The sequence below is a fragment of the Clarias gariepinus genome, chromosome 11 (assembly GCF_024256425.1).
Source record: "Clarias gariepinus isolate MV-2021 ecotype Netherlands chromosome 11, CGAR_prim_01v2, whole genome shotgun sequence".
Lineage (NCBI taxonomy): Eukaryota > Metazoa > Chordata > Actinopteri > Siluriformes > Clariidae > Clarias > Clarias gariepinus.
Window position 1 is genome coordinate 17,415,212 of NC_071110.1, and position 21,203 is coordinate 17,436,414.

At 38.6% G+C, this 21,203-nt stretch overlaps 1 protein-coding gene across 8 annotated transcripts in view; it reads left to right on the plus strand.

Annotated features, from left to right (window-relative positions):
• The window catches only part of msi2b (musashi RNA-binding protein 2b), a 260,386-nt gene extending 246,940 nt beyond the window's left edge, over positions 1-13,446 (plus strand). For 5 of the 8 annotated variants that reach the window (XM_053507327.1, XM_053507332.1, XM_053507330.1 and 2 more), the window contains 3 exons: positions 870-1,024; positions 3,143-3,220; positions 8,303-13,446. In XM_053507327.1, the coding sequence (XP_053363302.1) occupies positions 870-1,024; positions 3,143-3,184 (197 nt within the window). In that variant the 3' untranslated portion in view covers positions 3,185-3,220; positions 8,303-13,446. Of the gene's footprint in view, positions 1-869; positions 1,025-3,142; positions 3,221-8,299 lie in introns of all 8 variants that reach the window. The other 3 variants (XM_053507328.1, XM_053507329.1, XM_053507334.1) reach the window with 3 other exon arrangements.
• Positions 13,447-21,203: the final 7,757 nt, after the last annotated feature.

Consider the following 21,203-nt stretch of genomic DNA (forward strand, 5'->3'; position numbering starts at 1 on the left):
CTGCCAGTCGGCTGCGAGGCCCAAAAGCCCCCTGACGCTAACAGCTAGATAATCACCATCATATATTTAAAGAAGGAGGAAAGGGGGAAGGAGAGCACTCTTCCTGTGACAGGTGTTGATTAGATAGGGGGTGTTGTGGCACAATCCCCCATGCAATTTCTTTGAAGGACTCAAGAATTGGCAGTCAAATTTGACTACTCTAAACTCAAAGAGTGCACTTGATATGACTAGGGAAGAACGGAGAATTCTGTGTGTGTGTGTGTGTGTGTATGTGTGTGCACATGCATGAATGGCAGAGCGCAAGCGAGAGAGAGGTTAGGAAAATGATAGAGACCTACAAGGCAGCATCTCACTCTCACTGGTACTCTTTAACATTACAGAAGCCTCAGAAGGAAAGTCTTCAGCCTACTCGAAAGGCATCTCCGTTTGCCGCGAAACATCCCGCACTGCATACTTAACATCGACCGTAGCCCTTTTTGTAGCGTGCATGCCATGTGAATGCTGAGTAGATGTGTCCAACATGAGCAAGCATTTCCTTTTGCATGAGTGACAGAAAATGTACCATGAATAATAGAAAAGCTTGTGGAAGTTGTTGTCCCTGTAGGCACTAAGCGGTCTTGAAGGTTAGGTCGCAGTGTCTAGGTCTATGCACAGATCCATGCAAAAACCTTACAAATTAGTTGTTTATAATGTAGCAATCTGTTGCATAGATCTCATACACACCCTTTTCATTACAGTTCATTTGTAGTGCATTGAATGTTTTGTCTTGTAGACTTTGCATGCAAAGATTGTCTGTAGCTCTGCACATGACTATCCCCCAGCTAGCCTTGCTTCTTACCCCAATGTTGGCACACCCGCTTCTTTGGCAGGCACCAACCCTCCACGGCCTGGAACTTTTCCTGGAGCGAGCAGTCCAGGACCTGTGGCTGACCTGTATGGCCCCACCAGCCAGGACTCCGGCGTGGGCAATTACATAAGTGCTGCTAGCCCTCAACCTGGTTCTGGCTTCGGCCACAGTATTGCTGTGAGTACCCTCCCAACTGCTTGTTCTTCTTCTCTTCTCTTCTTTCCTCTTCACTTCACTCTGTCCTCTTACACACACTTTCCACTTTCTACTCATCTCAACACACCCTCCTTCACTTGCTGCATCATAGCTGGGCTGCTTTTAGTTTTTGAAAAACAGTAAATGCACACTAGTCAATCATTAGTAAACAACTTTATGGAGGTAAGAAACGTAAAAGTCTTTGAAGTTTTACTGGTTAAAATAAACATACCTTTGCTATTAATTTAACTCTAATAGGCAATACGCTGTGAATTATGAATGTGATCAAACATAAGCGAAAAAATTCAAATACTGGCTTGTACCTAGTGCAAGTCAAAGGACTGAAAGATGAATATGTTTTACTCAGGCTAATTATCGCCAAAAAATGTCTTTTGTCTGAAGCTTGCCTCCAAAATGTGGAATCATGCTCTCATTAGTGCCAAGCAGGTGCTCTGGCTCTGAAGCCTTGCCGTGTGGTTATTGCATTGCCAACATTCCTCATTCCCTTCATCGCTCTGCTCTTTCTGTCAGCTTCCCCAGAACAAACTGTGAACTTTGTATCGTCTGTCATCGGCAGTAAGGCATGTCACCGAGCTTTTGTCCATTCGCCAGACAGGACGACTGAAATCTTACAATTAGTTCTCTCATTTTTCAAACATTTGCACAATGCCTCCTCTTATCCCCTCTCCCCTGATTCAGCCGGGCTGCAGGCCTATCATATGCTGCCTTTGAAAAGTCCTCCTGCACAAAGTGCATATGTAAATCAATAAGGCAATAATAAATCCTTGTGAAGAAGCCAGTCGTAAGAATGTTGGTTTGCCCTTTGAAGCTGTTCGCTTTCTCTCTCTCTCTCTCTCTCTCTCTCTCTCTCTCTCTCTCTCTCTCTCTCTCCATCCTTTTGTTTTTGAAGCACTTGCCGAGTAGAATGATAGGGGCTTTGGGAGTTAAGGGGAACAGAGAGGGAGGAGAGGTCAGCACACCAGGGGGCTACAGGAGAGAGACCAGGCTGAATCACATGCTGCTCAGGGAATTACTGTCTCTGGCCGTTTTTCAGCCACAGCCCAGCAATCAACATCAAGGTCTGCTGAGGAAATGAATAAGGCCTTTTGTGTCTGAGGATACTGCCTCTTACACTCCACGCTATAAGTGCACTATGAATCTCACATTTGTGTGAAAATTCAAGTGAGAATTTCTTCGCTCTTTCTTTCTCCCTGAAAAATAGACAGGCCATTCATCAACTCTAGACTGAATGTTGAGATTAACAAAGTCACCTTGTGCTTGACTTTCAGATGAATTCTGTTAACCTAAATAGAGTTGAATGTAGGTTGACCTGAAACTTTCACATGATTCCAGCTTTGATTGACAGCATAGAGGTGGAGACATTTCTTAACTCTCTACAGGCTGGGTTCTGTGTGTACAACACCTAGTCCTCACAGATATTCTAAATATTAAGTTTTTATTTATTTTTTCCGTTCGTTAGCGTGAGGCAGAAATACCTCTTGAGTGTGACACGACTCAGTCACACCTAGGACAAGAAAGCAAAGCCAGTTCACCTCGCTTATTTGAAGGTAAGATGAAACCCTATAGCTCATAAGAAGACCATGCCAAACTCTGCAGGACAGGACCTGGACCTGTGAGGCAGTGACACTACCCACCCACTCTTACCACCATGCCTGTTGCGCTAATAATATGTTAAGCCAAATGAAAAATCATCCTGGAAAAGTTCACAGTTTGGTCGCTGAGATAGAAGTGTATATTTGCTTTTTTTGGCCAACATTTTGCTTCAGACTTTTGTGCATGATGTGTAACTCCTGATTTTCTTAATGTGAGATTTTTAATGTTTTTACTGTTAGCATGAATATAAAGACTGCAAATATAAAAAAAAAATTATGTGGCATTATGCAAAACAGTAAAATACACAGTAGATGTGTTTATAGAATTCTGTGTATTTGCTTCAGTAGATTAATTAATGCATGGCTGCTTATTCATGCTGGCAATACAGTCATTGAAATAGAAATCCAGCCTATTGACAAGTGATAGCTTCATGAGCGGTTTTACTTGGACTACATACTGACATCATTACTAACTCTACACTTTTAGGGTCCTTTGATTGCGACAGCATTTACAAATGGATACCATTGAAACCCTAACAGGTGGTTGGTTGCCATCTCAATTGAGGTAGATTTTTTTTTTAATTGAAATCAATACTATCATTATTTGTTTATTATTCTGTTTTAGACCCTTTCTATGCTCTTTGCATTTTTTTTTTTTTTTTGCTTCTTCCTTCTTTTAGTCTGTAATGTGCTGTATATGGATATTTATCTTTATCACAAACATGGCAGGAAGCTTTTACATGGTTTCACAGGATTACCACCTACTATGTAAAGAAGGCCTGAAACCCTTTGAAAGCTTTCAGCATTAGTGTTTTAGTGGTTTAACCAGTTCCCTTTATTCTCTGCTTGTTCATGTGTAGCACGCTTGAGTTGGTCTACTTGAACTGCGCTGTTGCTTTCTGTTAGAGCCCAAGTCACAGCAGACAGACTGAGCTCCATTCACTTAGTTTCTTATGTATCAAGGTTGTGTGAAGTGCTTTTTTGTGGATAATATGCACAGGTGTCGAGCTTTTGATCTGTGCGCACCTGGAGACGCTGGACCCTTAAAGTCAGAGCATGACTCTCATTTAAAGGGAAGCTCTAGGTCTGATCTGTGCTATTCAGCACAGAAAGCAAAGGAACACTTCCTGTGAAGCCTATCTTTATAAAGCATTATACAATTAGTCTTTACAATTTCTTGTTATTTGGTAAAAAGATGTCTCTTACAGCTCTAATAATGTGTTTTCTGTTTATTATGAACATTTTAAATGCACGATAGTGTGTTTAATGTAAATAATGCTGGGTGGTATTGTTGAATTACTGTTATTGGCTAATTTCAATTTATATTCTAACAGCAATTGTACTTATGTATATGAGAGAGAGATACATCGATGGATAGAAGGATAGATATGCTGCTTAAAAATTTAAACCAATCGAAAGGTAAAGCAGCTTTTTAAATGAAAAAATGTTTTCTATAGTTCACGCTACTCACAAACACTGTGGGCGTAGATAAAAAGGAAAACACCAATATAGGCGCAACATTGACAGAACAGCATTAAGAATACTCAGAGCTCCAAAAATTTGAAATTAATACAGGTTTTAAAATTCAGATGATCAAGTTGTTTAAAATTTATCAGTTGCATCCCATGGACGCTCGATTTGATTGAGATTTGAGTAATTTGGAGGCCTGGTGAACAACCTTAAACTGTTTGCCATACATTTCTACAGTACCATGGGCAGCCTTGACCTTTTGAAGGAATTTGTGCTGCACTGGCTTTTCTCTGGATCAGACCAGACAGACTGGCATTTGCTCCCCCCAGGCATAGATGAGCCCTGGGCACTCACAATCCTGTCACCAGATTACTGCTATACTCAGTGCACCTGATGGTGGTGTAAGTGTTACAGCTGCACACATGTACAGTCATGTTCAAAAGTTAGTACCCCCCTTTTAAATACTGTGTTTTGTTAAAAAAACATCATAAAAATAATCTAATCGTAGCGGGTCTCAGTAATGGGCAAATTAAGTATCTGACGAACAACAAACAAACTTTTTTTCACCATCCTATTATTTATTCAACAAAAATGAAGCCAGAAATCATTTGGGCGATACTAAGAACCCCATGATTAAATAGCTTGTAGATAACTTGAAGTTATTGTTCCCTGTATGAATTTATCAGTCTCTTACAAGGAATTTTGGCCCATTTGTCTTTATAACATTGCTTCAGTTTATTGAGGTTTTTGGGCATTTGCTAACGCCCAGCTTTGTTAAGGTCCCTCCACAGCATTTTAATTGTCTGGACTTTGACTAGGCCATTGCGAAATTGATTCTTCTATTTTTCAGCCAGTTTGGTGTAGATTTACTGGTGTGCTTTAGATCATTGTCCTGTTGCATGACCCTGTTTTGACAAAGTTTTAGCTGTCTGACAGAGGGCCTCAACATTTGCCTCTGCAACATTACTCTGGTATTCTGAAAAGTTTATGTTTGACTTAATGGCTGCACGATGCCCAGATCCTCGTGGCTCCAAAAGCAAGCACAAATCATTGCCCTGCTTGATAAAATGCATGGTGCTGCTCCACTTTGGTCTCATCTGTTCATAGGACATTCTTCCAGAAGCCTTGCGGTTTGTTCAGATGTAGTTCTGCGAACCTCATTCGTGCTTCCGTATTCTTTTTAGACAAAAGAGGCTTTTTGCTGGCAACCCCTACCAACAAACTTATGATTGTGCTGTCATGGACTTTAACATTTAGCTTCTCAGTGAGATTATTCACTTGTGAACAATCGTTCTTACAGTAGAATGTTGAGCTTTAAATTGTTCGGAAATGGTTTTATAACCCTTTCCAGATTGGTGTGCAGCAACAATTGCTTCTCCAAGACCATTTCTTTTGTTTTTCCCACTTGGCATTGTGTTTACATACACCTGAATGCCCCGGACCAGGAAACTGCCAAAGGTCTGCACCCCTGCTGATGGTCAAGGCCTGACGATTAGCATCACCTGGCTACAAGTTACCTGCTTAAATCATTTTGAAGGAGTAAGGGGTTACTCAGTATAACTTTTAAAGCTTGTTACATTAATAATGGCATGGCAAAAAAAGGTATATGTTGTTGTTTGTCTGAGGTTTTATTTCCCTAATACTAAGACCTGCTACGATTAGATGAATTTTATGCTTTTATGCAAAAAACTCACAGAATTAACAGAGGTAGTATAAACTTTTGATCATGACTATATGCTTTACACTTCTCCACACCTGGCCTTCATGATGCTGTTTGTTCATAATGTAACAGTCCTCTGAGGGCTTCACAGAACAGCTGTATTTATACTGAGATTAAATAGCACCTAGATGGACTCTGGTTACTAATAATGTGACTTCTGAAGGCAACTGGTTCCACTGGATTTTAGTTAGGGGTATCAAAGTAAAAGGGGACGAATACAAATACACAGCAACATTTTTAAAACCATTTATCATGTTTCTGCCACTTCACAATTATGTGCCACTTTGTGGAAATGTGGAAAAGTTTAAGAGATATATTACAGTTTACATATTACATAATATGTATTACAGGTGCTTTATAAATAGTTATTGGTCATGAACAGTTATAACAGGACACCATGTGGCGTACGCCATGCAATACACCATGTGGCATGTTAATAAATATCATGGTGGTGTTATGTGGTTTACTGGAAAATTTTTAGCTAAGGAATTACTCATAGCTAATAATTAGATAGTGGGCTACATCTTACTAGGAATTATTACCAACTTACAGTGAATTATGAACAGTTACAATGATTAATGAATATGAAATTCACAGAAAGTGTTCCAGCCAAGTTTTCCACACTGACTCCCTTTATAAAGCTAATTAGAGGCTAATCATTTAGGTGCACAGACCTTTTCCTTTTGTGGTTAATCACTAGAGTGTATGTTTATGAACACGTATGTGTCTTTGTGTGTGTGTACGTGTGTGTGTGTGTGTTTAGGACTAACAGATTCTTCTCTTAGCAGTAGCAGCTTTTCACACATATTTTGTAACACTTTCTATGAAGGCCATAGGTGTCATAAATATAATTAGGTTAGTAATGAAAGTTATAAAGCATTATATGCGTTGGTCATGAACATAAATTGTGGTCAATGCAATTCAAAAATGACTGCAACGCCTTCTATTATATTCTTGTGCTTCTGTCACAAACATACACTACTGAAGTATTCAGTCAAATGCTCTGTGTGAGGACATCTTATTTTGATTTTGACACTTTTTATTAAAATATATAAAATATTATAAATATATATATATTTATTTAAGTGAGACCTTTTCTTTCTGAGCTAGGAGCATTTCTATTTGTGTTCTGTTTTATTTCTTGGAAATGTATCAAGCCCACAGCTGGCAGGGATTCAGCAGTTAAGCATGAACGCTAGGAGGTCTTAAAGGGCTAATATTTTCAACAGCTTTGAGCACAATATGCTGTACTGCCTCTCAATTACTCTGAAATGTTCTTTAAGACATTTTATAGTAATATTTTCTGATAATAGTATAATTCCTTAAAAATGCAAAGTATGTCTTTGTTATTTGCCTTTTATTGTGATATTATTGTGCTATAATATTCTGTTAGGGATTTATAATAAGGATGACTATAAAGTGTAGTGTGTTTTTATAAATAATTATACCAGTGTGTGTAAAGTGTGCCTGGCAAATGCATGCTGTGAATGTTTTCGTAGTTCAAAATAACTATGGCCCTCATAGAACATGTGAGCTATATTTCTTTATCTCTGCGTTGCCTTTTCCGACTTTCTTCTCTTTTTTATATATATATAATGTTTATTCATTATCATAGATAGATAAATCGATAAATCGATTGATCGATCATGAAGGAAATTTCAAACATCCAGTAGCAAGAATAAACAAATAAACAAATCTACAAATGTGTGAGAAGACCAATCTAATTGCTCTTGAAAGTGAATCAGAAAAAGACGCTCCTCAAAATTTGACTAAGATCACAGAGATTTTCAAGCAACTGTTATGGCTCTTGGATTAAACAGTGTTTCAGAGAAAGCAACAGAGCTGTGCAGCTTGTGTAAACCAGCCGTGTGTTGTGTGCAGATGGCCACAGTTTTGTTTCTGCATGCTGAAAACTCTAATGCATGTGTGTGCTTGTTAATGAGTTCAATATGTCCTGCATCTGAGAATCTCTATTAGCGATGTCTGTAGTTTAACTAACCTACAGTGATGTTGTTACAGTCTAACGTAGTTCAGATTGTAGAGAGACAGTGCAATCTTAATCAGACAAACTCATATCTGCTTTAAATGTAAGTAAGAGTGTGATTACAAATGTCCTAGACCATTCAAAACATGATCGCATTATCAACAGTGCGTCGTACTCAGCCTCAGAGAAGCGGCAGACTCAGAAGCTGATTATAATAAAAAGTCAAAGCTGTATAAGTAAATGGAGTACTGTATTGTTAGTACTTTATTTAAATTAAACCCTATAATTCCAAAGACTACATTTATTTTATGAGTGAATGGACGACGCAGACACCAAACCCGCACTTAAATTTGATCTGTGATATTGTGGATCCCCCAAGGCTCAGATGCAGCACATTTGATACATAAAATTTCACCCCCACTCTTTAAACGACCCGTTTATGAGGCTTGTGAATCTTCTGTTTGCTCCAGCAGAGTTTATCGGGAGGTCCGGGGAAGACAGGCCGCAGTTTCTAACTGGTTTTGTATACAGGTAACGGCCGTACAACTCCAAGCACTACAGCGTGGAACCGACAAGGAAAAGCTGAGATGGCAGGATCGGAAGAACAAAAGAAATGTCTGAATCATCTCAGAAACAAAAAAAAAAACCCAACATTAATCTGCTGTACTATAATGAAAACCTGGATTTTTCTTTTTTCTTTTTTTTCTTTCTTCCTAATGTATCGCCATAGGATGATGATGTTGTTCTGTCCTTTTTCACCTCTTTTCCCTCGTTTCAGTGACGTTGTTTCTTTAACATCTTTTATCATATAGTCTGGAGCAGCCTTTGAGGTTGACTAGTTTTAAAATATTTTCATTATATACGATGTTCTCAGATGAGAAGGACTCTGTAAATGTACATTTTCTCTCTTTTTTTCTTTTAGTGTAATAACATCACTATAGTTGTCTTTTCACTCTTGGCTCTTTGTAATAATACCCAATGTTTCACGTTTTCAGATTTCATTTCGTTCAAGCAAGAAAACTGAAGGACTTGCTTCAAAAATCATGATTTTTCAACCTTTAAAAGAGCAACAAGAGGGTAACTAAGAAATCTAAGTAGCTCCGTTCTTTGTTTCGTGTGCCGTCTTGTTGTCATCATTATTATCTATTTTGGGCAATAAGAGGACTACAATATTTTCACGGTCCTTTTTTATAAATGTTTTTTTTTTTCCTTGTTGTTGTCGTCGTTGTCGATAAAAGAAAAAATATATAAATTTCTTTTTAATACTTTGTGAAATGAGATTTAAAAAGAAAAAAGTTATGAAATCTGTAAATATTACTCATAACTACATCGAACCATCTCAGAGAGAACCATATTTTTGTGATGGTGTTCTAGAGGTCGTACTGTGCTCAATCTAAAATATGTTTTAAAAAAAAAAAAAAGAAAGAGAGAAAAAAGATCTTTCAGGCTCGGTGTGGTAACTGAAATCCATTTGTAGCACAAAAGCCGTGAGAACCCGACTGCAGACACAAGCTCAATAAAACACTGTTAGCTCGCTCTGTAAATACTGTTGGCTTTCTAACTGTGCAGGTAGCAAACCAGCATATCGACTAGATTGTGAGATCAGATGTGCACAGCTTTCACAGTGAAAATACTTACACGCATACACACAAATCAGCATTGTATAAACAAAATCGAACTGAAATCCAAAGCACATGTTTGTTTCATGTTTTTTTAAGTACCAGTGATGAAATTAGACATTTTTAAGAACTGAACTGTTTCTTTTTCTTCTCACTTGGTTTTAATTTAGAGTTTTCCCGTAGTCCTTAAAAAAAGTAGTACACAGAACGCCTGGTTTTGGAAACAAAAAGGCAATATTTCAAGATTTTTAGTAATTTCTGACTTACCGTGATCAATTAGGAACGGTTTTTTGCACCATTACCTCAGTCCTGTGGGATGTACTTTAGAGGACGTAACAAATTAATTTATTTTATCGTGAGACAAAATAAATAATAAAAAAATGATTGTCTTGAAATTTAAAAGAATCATTGCACTGTGAGAAAGAACTTATTATTTTCTATTTGCACATGTTAAAGGATGTTCTCAACCGTGGGTCATATGAAGGATTCGTATTCGAATAGAAACGGTGTCCCCGCTCTTCACGGGCTGCGTTTGTGGAATAATAATTTTACCGGGCATTTTATTTTTGTGCTTCTGATCTGCCAACGTTACAGCTGAGTTTATTGGTAGCAATAGTTCAAATCCTCCGATACACTGAAACTGAATGAAATCAGTAGCTGCTACACGTACATGTTGGATCTGACGAGATCGAATTGATGCTAAAATATATTCTTAGTGAAATAAGAGTAATATTTAAGAGTGTAAACTGACTGATATTTGCTGTTGTTCATCCTTGCTGCAAATGTGTTTTCTTTTTTATTTTTCTCCCTTTTTTTCAGCAGTTTTACTGAAAGTGACTCGAAGTGATGAAATTTTTTCGTACGTTTCGGGGGGGGGGGGGGAATAAGTAAAAGCAATGCAGAAAGATAGCTTCCTGCTTCCTGTTTAAACTGTTTCAAAAGACAAAACTACTCAAAACAGCGTGATCCCCGTCGCGGTTTGAAAAACAACGGGGGATTTTTATTGCTATTTTTGTGAAAGTGAATGACTATGTTAAATATGTTGCTGACTATATTACAGTTATTATGTACTGTATTTATCATTTGATGATCTCTCCATTCCCTGTCGCATCATCCAGTAATCTTCTGTTGATCATTGTGTTTCAGTAGTGTGTAAAAAAAAAAAAAAAAAAAAGGAAAAAAAACCTAAACAAATTTACCTTGTTAAAGAGTGCTGTCGTTGATGCCAGTGTAGTGGTCTGTACATTTCTCTGTTGATCCGTTTCACTCTCTCTCCCCACCTCCCCCCGTTTTCTGCCCTGCTTTTGTCTTCTTGCTCTTTCACTATATCTCTGTCTCACTCTCTCTTAGTGAATAGTCATAGATGTTATGTAATCAACGTTACAGTAGAGCTGTAGTGATTAGTAGATTTAGGACCAGTAAGGATAGAACTTTCTCTTGATAATCATTTAAACAAACAAAAAAAAAAATGCTGAACATTGTTTTCATGCCGTTTTCATGTTACTTTTTGTAGTCATCTGGTTGTTGGTTTTTTTTTTTTTTTTCTTTCTTTCTTTCTGATTCTCATGTGGTTTCAACTAACCAAAGCTTTCATGATAAAATCCAGAAAAAAAAGTAATTGGTGTAAGACAGAGTTGTAAACAAGGCATTAATTGGATCCCAACCCTTGAATGTTTGGAAAGGGGTATGCCATACTACCTTAAATGCTAATGCTTTATATGCAAAAATGTTTTGTTTTCTTTCTTTCTTTCTTTCTTTCTTTTTTTTAAGAGGGACAAACTTTATAATTATGGAAAGGACTTTATTACATGAATGGGAAAAAAATTTATTATTTTTTTAGTACGTTCTACCTGACTAATGATAATCTAGCCAATTAATTATAGATAAACGGATAAAACTGTAATAGGTTTTGATATTTATACTCTTTAAAAAGTCCACTACTATTTTTAAATGCTTTTTAATGTCAATGTGGTGGCATAGATCCATATTCAGTTTTAGGTTTTTTTGTTCACTTCAGTGCCAGTTCTTCACGTTAATCAAAAGCTAAAGTAGATCTCAGCAACGAAAAAAACAGATGATTGGAATCTTAATTCTCATACAGTGTCTTAAACAATCCAACAGGTCTGTCAGCTGGTATTGTTAAAGTCTAAACAGATTTATCAAGACATGGTTGATTATTGTTATCTATAGAAGAAGAATACAACAGTGAAATCTGAGCAATTTTTTTCTGAATGAAATCTGTTCTCAGGGATTATGAATGTAAGCTAATTCTAATCAAACTCCTCTCTAGGTGAGGTTTAGTGCATAACTACTTGTGGATTCTGTCTCTCTGATAACGTGCTCTCAGATTTCATTCAGACTCACACACTGAGCCAGTTTTACTACGCGCTCTGGTACGGAATTTAACCGGTTGTGATTTGTGATTGTGGTTCTAGATTCCAAAAGAACCCTGTCTTTTAGGAAAACACTGTTGTTTGTCATTATATCCGTGTAACCTTTAGATCATTCCTAAAAATACAAATGTTAATGGCTCTAGATTTGACCTTTTTCAGCCATGCTGTTACATAAATAAAGTATATTGATCTGTTATGTGAAGTTGTTATGAGCACGCTACAAACATTCGTTTGTTTTTTATAACTTTTCTCAAATTTCACATTTACAAGATGATATATTCACGCAAGCGTATGAGTTAATGCACTACAGTGTTTTAATCATGATCTGGCTTTTGATTAAAATGAAGCCTGGCGATCCGTATTTGATAGCCTTCTATAATGTCTCTCAGTCATTTCCTTTTTTTTCTTTCTTTACTTATTTATACATTTTTCTTTTCTAATTTGATCTTGTAGCTTGGACTTTAAGGTAGCATGGCTCTGTTGCCATTATTTTATTTTTCCATCGACAGCCGTTTACAGCAGATGAATGTTACACATCTTGCTAGAATAGTTAAATCATTGGATAATTGTTGGTTTTGGAAAAAAAAAAGGAAAAGAAAAAAAAATGACCTGGAAGGTGTTGGGTGATATTCGAAAAAGAACTACCGTATCCATTCAAAACTTGAACTTTGAGGCAAGTGCTAGGTAATGGCCAAAACGATCATCCCATTATTGAAGGAACAAACTACGCTGTCTACACACACACACACACACACGCACGCATAGATTCATACATGCATACACACACTCTGTAATGACATACTGTAATGACATATGTATATACTTGTATACAGATACAGGATATATATGTATAGTGTATATATCTCTTTGTTAAATTGTTAAAGCTGCCTCATAATGCTTATGAATCATTTGTAGTGGCCCAGGGAAAACGTTTGGGTCAGTAGTCTACACTGAAATCATGTTCGAAAATCACGTGTTGTGAAAAAGCTGCATCGTGCACTACTGGGACAGTTAGAAAGCCGGGACCCGTGTTGTTTTAACTGTGTTCGTGTCCCTTTAACTCTGTGGGGACGCGGTACAGTTCGCACGGCAGGTGTCACAGGGGAATGGTGTTTATTTCTGACGCTTCCTTCGGGAACTTGCTCTCCTGTTTTCCTCCCCAGCTTTCGCCTCTCTGATTGCCTTGTCCATTCCTAACACTTGCCCATTTTTTAACGGACTTTTTACCGCATGAACTGACTGAACGGACTGACGTCTGAAAGCATCTTTCAGGTCTTCTTCTATGGCTTGCTTAAGCCCTGTTGTAAAATAAACTAAAGTGGATGGGGGTCTCTCACATCTCAGATGTGGAAAGTATAATTTTATATTTGTATTTTCAAATAATTATGATAATAAAAAATGTTTGTGAAAGGTTTCCATCCTCTACTGTGGTCCAGAAATCAATGTGTTTGTCTGGAGAAGATTTAAAAAAATAAAAATAAAAAAAAAGAATAATAAAGTAAACTGTTTTGAAACATTTCATGGTTTTTTGATTTTGAATTAACATTTTTTTCAAGCAAATGATGTGTGATTTAAATTATGAATATATCTGCAAAAGAATGTATATCAGATATGCACAACGATTAAAATGCACAAAAATGAACACAGAGCTGAAAGGGTCGTGTAAGTTTTCTTTTATTCCCAGTGATTTTTTTCTGTATATCACGGTTCAGTGGTGTAGAGCAAGAAAATAACTAGAATTAACTGCATGCTAATCTTAAACAGCAAAGTGACCTCGAGCGGACCTGCTTGTCACTCTCGGCTTGTCATTTCGAAGATTTATTTAACATTAATGTTTTCAGATGCCAACTGATTGACATTAACATGCAGCGTTTTTACTATAGTTATATAGTAATACTTTTCCTGAGTTAGAGTTTTTCATTTCACATGCGGTGCCAGATTAAAAGCCGATGATGATCTCATAGGGGTGCCGTGTGTGCCGTTTCTACCTCACAGATCCAGTATACACAGTTCTGGGAGAGTAATCGGAATCATCTCCCCTTTCTGTAGAGGTTTACGCCACCTTCTCCAGTTTCCTACCAACAGAAAATATGCTAAATACGTGGCCTGGCTACACAACATCTCCCCTGGCTATGAATGTGTGTATCCCAGCATATACGGATGAAGCTGTGTGCACCACTAACTTTATGATCCTGCATTCAGATTTACTTCTGTAAGCCTGAAACAAAATATACTGCATATTTAGAAAGCAGATAACGATTTAATTAATATGTAAGAAATACAGACAAATGCATATAGTGTAGTGTATATCCAAAAGCATACTCGTATGCCCATAAACGCCAAATCCTCCTTGACTGATGCGTATTGTTTTGAAATACTTTTATACCGTTCCAGGGCCCATTCTAGAAGTGTTTCACCTGGGATGAAAAATGCAATGTGTGCTGGCTGGCAGAAATTAATGTCATTTTTAATTTGAGCCGCTGTCCCATTCTCAAATGTGAAATTGCTTCGGAGAACGTAAGGTGTGACAGCTATTATAAATGTGTGGAAATCCATCTTCCACTGTCGTTCTCACCCCCTCCCACCACCTTCCCTCTCTCTCTCTCTCTCTCGTTCTCCATCTCCCTCGCTCCCTCTCGCGCTTTCTCTGTCGCTCCCTTGACTCGGCCAAGGAAGCGCTCTTCATATACTTCACCATCACAGCAGCTGTCCACCCACACACTTCACCGGAGCCCTCGGATAGTGTCATGACTCACAGTGGCCGCTGTTTGCCAGGATTGAAATGCTGTGAGGAATTTTCCTTCCTTTCTCACTCAAGAAGCTCTCAGACAGAAGAGCACCACTTGATTTCGCTGATAAACAACAAAGAGAACGACTTTTCCTAATTTGTGTGATCTTAACACTATGTCATAGTCAGCGAGAATTTCATGTCATAGTCACCTAAAATTGAGGATCTGGCAAACTGTAAAGTGTGGAGGGGAAAATCATTTGTATTTAAAATAAAAAAAGACACGAGACCTCCTACAAAATCCCAGAGATCGTGTTAGTGAATTAATTCTAGCATTTGACAAGTTGCTCGTCAGATGGCTCCCTCCCAAGAAGATGTTCTCTGTACAGTGTCTCAGAAATGGGGTTAATTGCATCTGGAGACCTTTATGTCACAGTGACAAGGAACAAAGCACTGCTGTAAGTGTCACCTGACTTAAGTAAACCAATTAAATTGTTTGAAAAATGACTGCAGGTGTTGCAAGCTGTCTCCTGAGAGCTCATTTGGAGAGCTCGCAGCTATATTTAAGTCAGAGCTGCCCTGTCTTTAAGGCTGTCTCATGTGTTTGGATGAGGAATATCACACAAAGCTTGTGGAAGGACGGGTGATTGTCCTGTATCGCTCAAAACGCCTTACAGTCACGGTACTATGGATACGTATACAGTACGCCAAGTCCGCGCTGTTGTACTTCATGCTCAGGATGGAGAAGGTGTTTAAAGCAGTGTTTTCTTGTCCTACAAATACAGTGGAAATGTGAATAAAACATGCTAATGAGCCACATTTTTAGCATAAGGGACGATCATGCCTATAAATGATGTTATTTTCTTTAAGTCTTATCGATACAGGCTCTTCATTGTCAAAGCTCTGATGGAGAACATCTTATCATGTAGCATGTTAAGCTCTTATTTAAATAATCTTATACCATGTGACAATAAAACAATCTTAAGTCAGAAACCATGGGCTTAAAAATGTAGTTAATTATTAAGGGTTATTCCTTAAAAGCATGGTTTAGGAACTGAAGAGAAACAAGAAAAAGATCTAGCTCGAATAGTGAGGATTGAAAGGCTGGACCTGCTGATTGGTGCGAGGAGACGAAGAGGTTAAACAACATTAGCACTGAGCAATCAGCTAACAGTAGATGTCCTGGTTTCTTCCAAAGCAGATTCAGTGAACAATCATACCAGGATCCTGCATATTTGCACCGAAAACACCCATACACCCATCTTCAGCGCTACTGTATATCCTCATACTGAAAATGCTTTAACCGTACTGAAACGTATACCGTATTACCTCTGTAAACTGTAATGATTTAGAATCACACTATCCAGGATCACCCAGATGATGATGGGTGCTAGTTTAAAGGTCAGGGGTTCAAGTCCCAGCTAAACCAAGCTGCCACTAAGCAAGACCCCTAACCGCTCCCTGCACCAAGGGGACTTTATCATGGCGTTCTCACGCCAGGCTCTTAACAAATTAGGATATGCAAAGCCATGAATATCACTGTGATGTCCTGTACAAGTCTGGGTGCTTCTTCTTTAGGAATCAAAATCTACATCTGGATTTCTATTTAAAAAAAAAAAAAAAAACGCTTTGTGGCAATCGTTTAAAACAAAACCAAAAAAAAAAAAAAATGCAATAAAGAGACTGAACACTTAAAAAAAAAAAGTCTTGAACTGCCCGATTATTTAGCTGCTATTTTATATAATGAGCATCACATTTTCCTAAAATAGAGCCTGTAGTTAGTAATTGTGAAAAAGTAGCCACTGATTGAAGGGCTTAGTGACATAAATTCGCGAAAAATGCTTGAAATGCTCTAAAAGCATTTATGCTGTATGATCAGACCTCGGTGTCAGCCGCAGCAGACGCTATCATGCCTAACTGCTTCGCCTAGACGGCTTCAAATGTGAACGCCATGCAGCCCCTTGTCTGCTCTGATGAGTATTTGACTTTTAGCTGCAAGACATCCCAATCATCTCCACTCCCCCGCACTCCAATCAGGGCCTCATTAGCATCTGACACTACCTGTCATTAACAAAGCTTCCTAATTAGGCCCCAGTCAGCCCACTCAGGAGCCCTCTTCAGCACGCTGCGTGTTTAGAGCACAAGTGGATGGGATCAGCTCAAATTGCAGGCAGGCAGGAGTAGCGATGAGAGCAGCACTGTAACCCCGCCACTGGGTTCCCACTGAGACTGACGAAGATTAAAACACCGTCGGATCATTTTTATAGTCACTCAGAGCGGATCTACATCTCGATTTCTCTTAACACTGAGATGAGAATGTGAGCGATACTCTGTTGTTGGTGTATGAGCTGAGCTGTTAGGGATCAAGCCATTGGCCAGCAATTTGGTGAAGCTCTACAGCATGTCCTCCACATGGCAGCGCCATTATATTATCACTTCACATAAAGATGGATTAAAAAGGTTTTAATGACTCTGTAACCGATCGTTTATTTTAGTGATACTCCTGAGTTTCACTCTGAACATTCCAGTCCTAATTCCCCCAGAAAGATCTGCCCACATGATGTGTAGGCTTGGGTTTTTCAGTAGAGCAAGGCCGGGCAATTCCAGTCACTAGTTGCATTGCTGTTTGTTACCTGACACATCCAGGAGTCCTGCAATGTCCCCACACATACTGATGCAAGAGCTGTAACAGATTGAGGAGCAACGGTTCTGTTTTTAAAGTAGGAAGGCACTGTTTTTAAGGTGCAAGACAATCTGTCACAGGGGCTCTTTCTACACACAACCTATTATACATATTTCTACCACAGTGCTCTTGAATGCTCACTTCTGATTTGTCAGTAGGTGTTCCCTTTCGACAACGGCATCTCCGACAGCAGGGTTTAAATTAATGCACTTTTCCAACAGTGCTATTGTTTTTATGGGAAAGTGAAGTTTTGCAGAGCCGTTTATTTGCCATTTCCGAGAGTCACTGTGATTTGTAACAGTATGAATGTAAACCATAAGTATTAAGATCAGGACATGCTCATTATTAAAAAGTCATAGCCTTACTATTTAGACAAAGGTGCAGTACTGTGCAAAAGTCTCGAGACATCCCTCATTTCTTCATATTAAATAGAATTTGAACTATTACATTTAGTAACAATGTAGATTGAGTGAATATAACGAGAATGAATGTTTGATTGTGACAGGCTGCAAAAGTGCCCAAAGACACAATAAAAAAAAAACCCTTGTTTATGTACGTAACAACCTCCGCAGCGATCTCATCTCCCCTCTCGTCTGTTCCGCATTCAGCATCCCCAGTGTCCTAATCTCACCAGATCAGACTGATCATCTGTCATCATCTGCACCCGGTTCTCACTGGTTAGGGCAGATGAGGTTTTATGCTTAAATGTTGCAACAAAAAAAAAAACATTTCTCAGAAACTGCTCAGGTACAGGGACTGGACTGGAAATCTGACTTTGAGGCAAAAAAGTCCGTCAGGAAGAAATATTAAAAGAACTATACTACATAAAAAATACAAAATATGAGGAAATGATGGGTGTGGCTACCTGATCTCTACCCCTACTGTACGTACTGTATATGTGGGTCTTTCCCAAACGATTCAATAGGAAGAAACCTCGAGAGGAACCGGACTCAACAGGGAACCCATCCTCATTTGGGTGATAACGGAATTGCCCCAGTGCCTCAGTGTTTTGGATGATAATGTTGAATAGGATGACTTTGTATGCTCAGGCATTAGGATTTCCCATATCTGTTCCAACATGATAATACCCTTGTGCACAAAGCATGGTCCATGAAGGCATACTGTCATTATCTATAGTTGGGTTGAGATCGACCCCACTATCACACCAGACCTTCTTACTGGACATCGCCACACACTTCTTGTGCTCTTGTGGGTGAATGAGCGCAAATCTATGGACTTCCAGTAGGAAAATCAAGTACAGAACATTCCCAGAAGAGTGGAGGATGTTACTGCAGCAAATAAGGGTCCAACTCACTCTTACTGTCCAGGGTTTTAGAGAAGGGCTGTTCAGTGGTCAGATGTTCACATACAGTACTGTTGGCCACGTAGTGTATCACACCAGCCTGTGTTTAATTATCCTCATATAACTTGAGCAAAGAAAGCTGAGTTAAATATATATACAGTAAATCTTCCCAGCAAATTAGCACAACTTACAACTCAGCATGCTTTTTCAAATGGAAGAGTTTATTCCTTTTGGAGAGGCAAAGGGACGTCTCATTTAACATGAGTATTTGCTTACTCTATCATACTGAATCATTTTAATGAGGTAGGGACAGGGACACGCGCTCATCCTCAAGCAGGGTAGTTAAACTGGTGTGTTCTCCCTCTTCACACACACACACACACTGTAGGTGTAAACTGGATTGTATAGCTTGAGATGGTCACGTTATAAAGTCTGCATTATAATAAAAAAAACGAATAGAACAAAAAGTCCAGAAACAGATTAATTGATTAATTGATTGATCAAATGATTTTGTTTACATTTCACATAAAAGGTCATGATATTCTATAGTTTCCCCAAACTTTACATTGAGATTTATTGCTTTTTATATCAGTCGCCACTATTTTATAATACCGACTTAGATTTCTCATCAGGATGAGATTCATAGGCTGCGGTTTTTGTGGTTGGTTTTCCCGTCCTTGCCCTCCTCACACACACACACACACATCATGGAAAAAGTAATCCAACATTTTTACAAGTGAGAAAAGATCTTTCCAGCCAGTCGTGTCCTGTGAATAAAATCCAATTCGACTGAATCTTTAAAACCTCTCAGTTGGTTCTATTATAATAATGTGGTTATGGTTAAAGGTCTCTTAATGAGCAATGAGTGAGCATGAATCTCAAGTAGTTCTTCTCCTCTTCCGGCTCAGCTGAATTCGTGCCACTGCCGGTGAGATAGGGGGAGAGTTTGCTCAAAGGTAATTTCTTAATTTCTGTGCTTTCATTATGCCTAAAAAAGCAATCTCTCTCCCGTGACTGTGTCAAATTGACTCGGTACGGCAAAATGCACTCATCTGCATAGCTGTCACAACGCCTCATACGATGTGGCATCCAATAACTCCACAATGCGCAGAATTACCGGTGTCACTTTTAATGTGACATAGCCATTTACATCACACACACCGCAGGGACGCGTACACATTTAGAGCGTTTTGCATGGTTAATAGCTGGAACGTTATTTGCATTATAATTTGGTGAGGATGAAGTGTAATCAAGCTGCATTGACTCTGGGGGACTGCAGGGACGCAGCAGGCCGCACAGACGGAAGTGCGGGCGCTGCCACTCGGGTCTGCATGGAAATGTGCCACATGGTCAGCCAATCCAGCGCCCTGATCCGGGGTTCATTTACATATTCCAGGCACTTAACTTCCAGCCTCTTCTCAAGAGCTGAGCCTCAACTTCTTTTTCTGCCATTAGGAAAGAAAAGCATTTTTTTGTTATGTAGAGTATTGTGCAAAAAGCTTACATTATTTTGAAATTAAAACAAAACAAATACAGTAGGCAGTTTTAAACTAGGGACACCCCAGTGATGTTCTTAATTCAGATCACTCAAAATATGATCATCACTCACCTCTAACAGCAGCTCTGACTACAGTGTCAGGTGTATATTAATGATCAACATCATTGTTCTCATGAACAACAAGTGGAATGACAGACCCACAGACAGACCCACAGACAGACAGACCACATCACCACTCCTTCAGCACTATGCTTGACAGTTGGTATGAGGTGTTTGTGGTGATACACCTCACCTTCCCTGAAAGTCATACTTGTTCAGGTTTTTATGATTGAGCTGCCATTCATTTGCTTACAGAGGCCTGTAGGTTACATGATGCTCTTGGGCTTTTCTTTATAATCTCTGAGCGTTAAATGATCCGACCTTGGACTAAATTTGCTGGGACACCCACTCCTGGGAAGATCAGTAATTGTCTTGAAGGCTCTCTGTGTGTGTAAAAAGTCGGCCTCACTGCAGAACGGTAAATTTCAGATTGCTTGGAGATGGCCTTATAACCTTTCCCAGATTGATGAGCAGCAATAAATGTTAGTTGGAGGTCATGGCTGATATCTTTGCTTCCTGGGATGATGTAGACGTACACCTGAGTGTATGTCTGTAGAACACCAAACCGCCTAAGGTTCCACCTGGATACAGGTAGTTAGACTTTTTGATGATTAACAAATCTTGAGAAAATTACTCTCTTAATGATTTTAGAAACAGGACGGGTGTATTCATATTTTCCACATGGTTCCTGAATGTTGGTTTACTTTTGGGGAAAATAAAAAACATTTACATATTTTATCATTTTCCTCTGTTTTATGTTGTCACCTTATTAGTGTATATATATATTACATGATAGAAACATGAAGCTATACAAGCTATAGAATGTAAGTCAACTAAAAAAATAGAAAAAAAACTTTTCTGCCTGAAATTTAAGATTCCGAAGAAAATGTCTGATTGACACACATGCTTGGATCTAATTTCCTAACAGTCATGCTTGAAAGATTCGTGCACATAATGAAGTGAAAAATGCTCTGTCCTAGTTATTCACCATTCTCCAGAATCCTCCAAATGAATTCCCCAAAAAGAAGGTTAAAAATGTTGGACGAATTCC